The 8752-nt window shown below is 37.4% G+C and overlaps 1 protein-coding gene across 1 annotated transcript; it reads left to right on the top strand.

The window, feature by feature from the left end:
• The first annotated feature begins 804 nt into the window (after positions 1-804).
• Positions 805-8201, top strand: SCG2 (secretogranin II). Its single transcript, XM_060767887.2, has 2 exons — positions 805-1030; positions 5579-8201. The coding sequence occupies exon 2, from the start codon at positions 5592-5594 to the stop codon at positions 7446-7448; it is 1857 nt and encodes a 618-aa protein (XP_060623870.2). The 5' UTR covers positions 805-1030; positions 5579-5591; the 3' UTR covers positions 7449-8201.
• The last annotated feature ends 551 nt before the right edge of the window (positions 8202-8752 follow it).

The following is an 8752-nucleotide window of genomic DNA, read 5'->3' as shown; positions in this document are numbered from 1 at the left end:
TGTTCAGCAAAGAACAAGAGTGATCCTCTCATCTCTGCAGGAGTCTACCATATACCATGGACAAGTCTACATAGTGACCACCAAATGCAGCATTGCCCAAACGCGTATCAAGGAGCATGAAAAGCACTGCAGACTAACTCAGCCATAGCAGAACACCTGATGAAAAAACCTGGACACAGCATATTACCTGAGAACACAGAAATGCTGGACAACTCTCAGAACCACCATGTCAGACTACACAGAGAAGCCACTGAAATCCACAAGCATGTGGACAATTTCAACAGAAAGGAGGAAACCATGAAAATGAACAAAATCTGGCTACCAGTATTTAAAACCTCTAAAATCAGGACAGTAAATAAAGAACAACACTCAAAAACAGGGGGATTCCAGGCAGGAAATAATTGGGGCCAGTGAACACCTCCCAACAAAGAATTCCCCCAGGAAGGAAGCAGCCAGGCTTTGAAGCTCCAAGGCTATTCAATGCTAATCAAGCTGGCCAATAGCAACATTCACACTTGCCTCAAATAGACAAGAGTTTTTCCTCCTACCATGGACATGCCACAGATAAACCTCACTTGCCTCGTTTCCAACAAACCTCGCAACCTCTGAGGATGCCTGCCACAGATGTGGATGAAACATCAGGAGAGAATGCTTCTGGAACATGGCCAGACAGCCTGGAAAACTCACAGCAACCTGAAGATCTGTCTGCTGGCCAGCTAATGTCATATGAAGTATGTAGTTCCCCCAAAGGAAGCCAGGTGGCATAAACGTACAAAGGAACCTCACCCCAACCACCCAAGCTATGCCTTTTCTGTAGCATCTTTCTCAACGGCAGGGCTCCTCTCCCTCCCCATTTTGATGTTTGGTGTTTTATTATTTTGCCAGCGACCAAGATGACGTAAGTATGGCAGGGGAGAGTCAGGTGATGTATACTATAAGCGGAGGGAGCTGTCCTGGTGCTGAAAACAGTCCATAAACTCGCAGCGGACGGATCAGCAAGAGCATGCTTTGGGTTGCTTCTGCATAACAGGTAAGGCAGATCTGCTTTCTCCTTTACTGATAGGGAAGGCAAAGCTATCTGTTTTCTCTTTAGGCAGGCAGCTTTCTCTGTCGCAGCCACAAAACTACATAGTCCAGAATCACCAGAAATTACAACCTGATGCACTTCAGTTAGCAGAGAAAAAAAGGATTTTGCTTAACAATGAAATATATCATTTGCAACTTGGGATTCTGCAATGAAAATCATGAAAAAAGGAGGGGCTGAAATTATTGCTGTGCTGAAGTATAGTTGAAAAACGATCTTATTCATTGCTGTCAGAAGGTATATATGAACTTTTATGTTCTTTGTACTAGTGCTTTCAGTTTTTGAGATAATGTTAAGCGGGAGCAATAAATGACTAAAAATATTGCAACTAATGTTTTGTTCTTCTGACAGTCTTAATTCTCCAGAAGATTCTAAATTTCATTAAATCTTCGTGAGTAAGATGGAGATACTGAATTGTTGCTTGTCCTTTAAGGGCAATTATTGTTGATCTGTGTTACTAATAGATCAAATCTCATAACTGAAATTCTCCATCCATTGATGATTATGATAAATTTACTATTTGATTTGGTGACAGTCTAGCTCCTCTATGGATACTATATAGATTAAAGTAAATGTGACTGTTTTCCAATAGATATTTATTTTGAAATATTCCAGTTGAACCTGAACAAAATATGAGTCCATAGGAAAAGAATCCAGTAGAAGATAATGCATCTACCACAGAAAATTGCATTGTTTTTATCCTTAAGTCTTTAAAGAAGGTGCAAATTAAAGTTGAATCATACTATGGGGCATCATAGATGTTCCCCTGCAAAATATTAATTTACAATTATAATTGGTTGCTTTATTTGCAAATTGTATCTGGAAAATTGAAGTGGGACCTTATATTCCTCAATTCCAAAGTTTTATGGTCTAGAGTGACAAATAAGAAGTCAAAACAAGTAGGTTTTTTTTTTCAATATTTAGAGGAAAAAGTCCCCCCAGACTAAATGAAAAGAATGCTAAATGCTGGTCTTGGCTTGCCAAAATGTAATTACACTATACATTTCCCTGTAAAGCTCTCCTGTGCAGCTTAAATTAGATAGGCATTGTGCTCTGTTGTTGCATTGTTCTTAAATCAATTTTGCTTAAAACACCCAGGATTTGTGAAATACAAGGCTAAACATATGAATGAATAAAACCTTCTCTATTATTTTCAGGACATTCTCAGGGGAGCATCTTTTTTACTGTTTCGCAGAGCTTTTGTATCAATATTTTCCCCTGAATCCGTTCTTGAGAATTAATAAATTGTTAGGTATTATATGGGAGTCGTCAAAGTTCTCATTTGTGACATAGTTGGAAGGAAACATGGCAATTATGTTGAACTAGATGGTACTTTAATTTCCTCAATATGTGGAATTATTTCATACTGTGGTGCAAAAAAAGATCCCTTATCTTGCTTGAATGGCATAACAAATTCACTGTAATTTTCTACTCAGACCAGTGGGTGTGTACTGGCATTAGCCCCCCCCCCCCCCATTTCATGAGTCACTAGTATATCAACAGGATATTTTACAGCATGAAAAGGATAGCAAAGAAATGAATGGACTAGAAAAGGTGAATCAAGCAACAACTGTTTTCTCTACGTGGCATAGTTATGATCTGCCCTGGTTGGCCCATACCTTAAAGAGAAGAAGGATCTTGAGAAATACCAGATTTCCCTTTAGCTACATTTAAATGGAGATTACTAGAAATATTACTTATCCCAGCAATAGGAAGCAATTACCTCCTTTTCTCTCTGTGCTAGCTGAAAGAAAGCAGAGTTTCATTTGTGCACAAGTTTATCCATCACCACTCAGCATCAATAAATGTCTGTTTTCATAGAAGCTACCAGGATGGAATACATTACATTGTCTTCCCGTAGCTTATGACTGATAGTTCCTGCAAAGACTTGAATGAAGAGCTTGTAGATCAGATACTATTGCTTCCATTTTATCAGAGCTCTCCACATCTTAAGCTCTGGAAATTAACCATTCATCTCAGCACAGCTATTGTATGAACTATACCATCTCTACTGTGCATATACAGGTTTGAACTAGAAGTTGTATAGATAGTACAGAAACCTCAAAGTGAATGCTTATCTGATCAATAATATTTCAAATGTGATCATATTTGTGATAGGCAACATAGTACTCCTGTCCAATGTAAACAGAGAAATGGAACAAAACAAAACCTCTCTCACTGTGATCAGGTTTCAAAGATTTACCATTCATAAAATAATATTGCCATACTCAAGGCAAGTGGTTTCTTGAGCCAATGGGAGTCAATGAGCTGAAGTATGGGCAATGGTATTGTGTCACTTTCTTTTGATACCTGGCCTGTTAATACGCATTGAGCATAAAATATATTCTTATTTACTAATTTTCCATAGAAATGATTTTGGATAGTTGGATACCACTTTTTATCTCACTCTTCCTCAAATTTAATATTATCTTCTTCATCAAGCAGTCTGGTAGAAAGAAGTGAGTGAAAGGCAATATGGAAATGTACAAAGAGAAAGATAACCAAGGTCTGTGAGTGGATCTAGGCTATACATTGATACCATTGCCATGACTCCATTCTATGGAATCTTGGGATCTATAGTTTGGCGACGTACTTGGAATTCTTTACTACAGCAATCTGGTTCTGTCCATTCAGGGAGTATAGCACAAATCTGGAAATTTCAAATATTTCTCAGATACTTGGATTCCTTAGGATTGAGCCATGGGGGACCCACTACTTTGTGTTATGTAGAGACACTGTGCAGAAATGTTCAACTTCTGACCACTACACACCTGAGACTCAAATCTTGTGCATACATCTTTTGCTGGAATAGTACTCTACATGTTTTTTCTCCCTCCCTCTTTCCTTCTTTCCTTTCTTCCATTCATGAATTTATATCTCACTTTTCCCAGGGATGGGATCCAAGGTAACATACCACAATGCAAACAAGATTAAGTTAAACTCTTATTTTTATACAACTCAAGAATAACAATTAAAGAAAGCATTTTAAAAATATAGTTAACCACATAATTACTAATAAAAGATAAGAACTACAGTGCACCGCTTAACACACATTACTGCTACAATTTAAATCATCACATCTCTGAGGTGCTCTGACAAAAGGTTTAGGTTGGCTAATAGGACTCAAGAGCAAGGGTGATCAAAGTGCATCCCATGAGCCATACATATGTGGCCCCAAGGCCATTTTGTATTCCTCAGGATGCCTAAAGAAATATCCTCTGAAAAGTAAATTAGAAGAGGTAGGGGCAAAAAATGCTATTTTCTTTACAATGGGATGTGGCTTACCATCGTTTCCTATAGGCTAATATGGCCCCTAGCCTCTTTCCATTTTGAACTGAATATTCATTAAAAAGCAAAAAGTGGTAAAATAAATTATGCACCTAACAATGTGCTTTTATCTTTATTTAGGATGGCATCCGCAAAAGCCTTGTGTTCCATATGTCCCTTCCTAATTACTAGGATCCTTCTTTTCTTTGGGTTCCACTACCCATGGTGTACAATGAATAGCTAGCAGAGGAATGATATTCTAAATTATGATTTCCTTCTTTTAAAAAGTCCACCTGGCACCTTCCTTAGTAGCATTTAGTTACATTCCCAAGAGCTTCCTCTCATAACACATGTTTACTAATTGAACTTATTGCTGGTATTAATGTTAGGTTTACTGCTGGCTCGCTCCCCCATAGTATGGTGGAGGCTCCCTCTTTGAAGGCTTTTAAACTGAGGCTGGATGGCCATCTCTCAGGGGTGCTTTGAATGCAGTTTTCCTCTTCTTGGCAAGGGGGTTGGACTGGATGACCACAGGGTCTCTTCCAACTCTATGATTCTATGATCATTCTAATATCTTGATATTCTGATCTTGTAGCATCTTGGTTCTATTTGCATTATTTCATTTATTTTCATTGTAACATGTATTATTTTACTGGCTGTACTTGTTTTTATATTTCTGAACCACTCCAAATTATTGTCTATGAATGTTGTGTAAACATTTTGGAATGATGATGATGATGTCATAAAAATAATTAATAAATGATGCCAAGTCTTATCGACTAACATTTAAGAATGATATTTTTACTTATTGAAACTTACTGTTTAACAAGCATGATTTGGTAAAGGCTCAACACAATAAAAAGAATAGACATGTTCCCTGCCATGGGCAGGAATAAATAGGTTGTAATTATGATTAATTTATAGAAAAAGTTTCTTATTGTGTCTATGTAAGGTCTGTTGTGTAGATCCAATCAGAATGCCCTTATAGTATTTTTAATAGCTGGACTGGCAAACTTATGATTGTTCAGATGTTGGATTGAAGCTTTCATTATGCTTGACTATTCAACATGGTGGCTTAGGCTGATGGGAACTAGAATTCAACATTGGAAGGGCCACATAACCCCTAGCCTTGTTTTGGGTTAAACTTTCTATAGACAAGAGCTGATATTATGTTCAATTTTTATCTCTATGTATTAATATTTCTTTTCTTTCTTGCCTTTTTTCAAGGAAACATTTCAAAATGGCAGATGCTAAAACCTCTTGGCTTGGAACAGTCCTTCCTCTTGCCCTACTTTTTGTGCTGCTTTGTTCTGCTGATGCTGCTTCATTTCAACGATACCAAAACATCCAGAAAGAGCCAGACTACCTAATGAAAAACTTGCAAAGGCTTCCAAGCCCAGATATGATTAAAGCTCTAGAATATATTGAAAACCTTCGAAAACAAACTGGCAATGGAGAAACAAGTCCAGATTATAACTCCTATCAAGGTGTCCCTTATGTTCTACAGTCAAAAGAAAGTAAAGATCAGCATTACTTAGCAGACAATCTAAGAAAATCTTTGTCAGAAGATGAGTCAGATTGGCTTAAGTCAATGCTGGAAGCCTTAAGACAAGGAGAAAAAGAATCGAAGAGTGTCTCAAAAGAAAAACCTTATCCTATGAGTTCTGACAATGTCTTTCTGGATGGATTGGCTGATGATTACGATGATCGTTCTTGGCCTACTGCATGGCGCAAGCATTCTAGGATGCCACATACATACACTGAAGAAAAATCAAGAAATAGTCCCTATAAGCGGACAAATGAAATAGTGGAAGAACAGTACACCCCTCAAAGCCTTGCTACTTTAGAATCAGTATTTCAGGAACTGGGGAAAATGATGGGGCCAAATAACTTTAAAAAGGAGAGACTGAACGAGGAACAAAAATTGTATGCTGATGATGAAGATGATTCCTATAAAGGGAATAACATTGCTTATGAGGATGTGGTTGGTGGAGAGGACTGGAATCCATTAGAAGAAAAAGTGGAAAGCCAGACCCAAGAAGAAATAAGAGACAGTAAAGAGCAAATTGAGAAAAATGAAGAAGAAATGGATGATGAGGTGAAAAGATCTGGTGACCTGGAAGATGGGATGAAAAGAGAGGACAAAGATCAAATATCTGATGATGTCTCCAAGTTGATGGATTATTATTTGAATAAGATGATGAATGATGCTGGAAATGATAATCTAAGGGTCAAACAAAATGAAGACAAAAGGGCAGCCAGACATTTTGGAAGGCAACCTGATCCTAAAGCTATTTATCAGTTAATAGAAATTTCAAGGAATTTACAAATCCCCCCTGAGGATTTAATTGAGATGCTGAGAGCTGGAGGGAAACTTCAAAATGAAAAAGAACAGGAGCCTGACCTCCCAGAAGACATTGATGAGATCCCTGAAATCAATTTTGACAGTTCAGATGCATCAAAAAATAAGATGAATTCTTTAAATGGCTATAGAAAGCAGCGACTTAATTTCATGTCAGATAACCTGCCAGAAGATCTCAATATTGAAGATATCATTAATCTTTTAGGGACTGATAATATGGCCAATGAGAAACTCCCTTATTCTGTAAATCAGCTCAATCAAGAAAATAGTCTGCCAAGAGTGCCCTACATGCCTGCAAGATCTAAAGGACGCCAGCTTCCTAAAGCTACTTGGTTTAATCATTTGGAAAGACGACAAATGGAGCAAGAATCAATAAATGAAAAGGAAGAAGACTTGGCAGACTACTTAGCTAAAGTGCTGGCAAAATATCCTGAAGTTATTAATACAGAGCAGGTGAGACAAATCCCACTGGCAGTTTCATCTGAAGATGACATGCAAGAAGATGACCAATTTGAGCAGGCCATCAAAGAACATCTAAACCAACTGGGAACTCAAGAATCAGATAAGCTCGCTTCACTCAGGAAGCGAGTGTCAATGGCCCAGGAGGAGGATGACACACAAAATAGACCCTATGTGGATGAGGAGATGCTAGCAAAGGTTCTAGAGTACCTAGACCAGGAGAAGTCTGAAAAGGGAAGAGACCACATTAACAAAAGGGCAATGGAAAATATGTAGTTGTTTCAGTATTATTTCTCTTCATTGGATTGACTTCTACTCAGTTCAGTTGTGGTTTACTTTTCTTTAAGAATATGAGGCATGTTCAGACATTACACTTAGTGGCTTTATGCATGTAGGAGTTCTGGCACTTGCAGTTGCATGAGTATATATGAAAGACAAACTCACAGACCTCAACTTTATCTGTGTCTGTGGTATCCCATATCTATGTCTATAGATACAGACCTATTGATATAGATAGGGAAAATCAGAGAGTACATGGATTCCCACAGCTGGGATCTGTGAGTTTCCACCAAATGCCCTGTCTTCCTCATGCAAATGAGCAATTCAAGAAGATTCCTGAAGATGCACAAAAGTGACTCAGTTCTGCATCTTGACTGGTTCCAGTGGTAGATGACATTGAACAGGCTGCATAAAGTCTTCTGAGCTGTTCTGTTGTTAATGGATATCGTTAAATGTTCTAAATCTTGGTCAAATAACAAATTACTTCAATTGTTTTAAGAACCGGATTTAAGAAAACAAACGGAAACTCAGTAAAACAATGACCACGATAGACCATGATTAAAGCAGTGTGACATCTATCAAATATGAGGTTTTTTAAATTAATTGAAATATTTTGTTATTGTCTGTGGTGTTTTTTGTGGAGTACCGAATAAAAAAATAAAGCATTATATATATTATATATAGTTTTATTTACAAAGCTTTTTCTATTCTGTGTTTTATGGTTGATGAATAAATATTATTTCTGGACAATAGACTGTGTTTTGCTTTCAGTTATACCCAGAGTGCCGTGCAAGCTGCAAAGAGAAATTTTGTGGCCTATTCCTATGCATGTTTATTTGCAAGGAAATCTCATTGAATTCAACAGGACAGTATCTCAAGAATCTATACAAAGTAGGAAAGGGAACACTTTTTTTACATCTCACCTGGACAAGGGCCTGAAAACTTTGCCGTGCTACTCTATAGGATGAAACTGTCCTTAAAAAGGCTGTACTAATTCAAAATTTTGTGTTACTGTATTTTAGATTTTTTTCAGCAGTGTATTTCAAAACAATTTTAGTGCTTTCAGCTATAATAATAATACTCTGGTTTTAAATACACTGCTCACTGTCATATTTAAAATAGAATAGCCTCATTTCCTGCTGAGCTGGAGACTAGGATACAGATCAATGGATTCAAACTGCAGGAAAAGACATTCCACTTGAATACTGGGAATAACTTTCTGATGGTAAGAGATATTTTACAATGGAATGCATTGCCTTGGAATGTGGTGGATTCTCCTTCTCCTGAGGTTCATCTATGAA

The sequence above is a fragment of the Anolis sagrei genome, chromosome 3 (assembly GCF_037176765.1).
Source record: "Anolis sagrei isolate rAnoSag1 chromosome 3, rAnoSag1.mat, whole genome shotgun sequence".
In the NCBI taxonomy this organism is placed as follows: Eukaryota; Metazoa; Chordata; class Lepidosauria; order Squamata; family Dactyloidae; genus Anolis; species Anolis sagrei.
The sequence above is the reverse complement of the archived record's forward strand: the minus strand, read 5'-3'. Positions and strand labels throughout refer to the sequence as shown.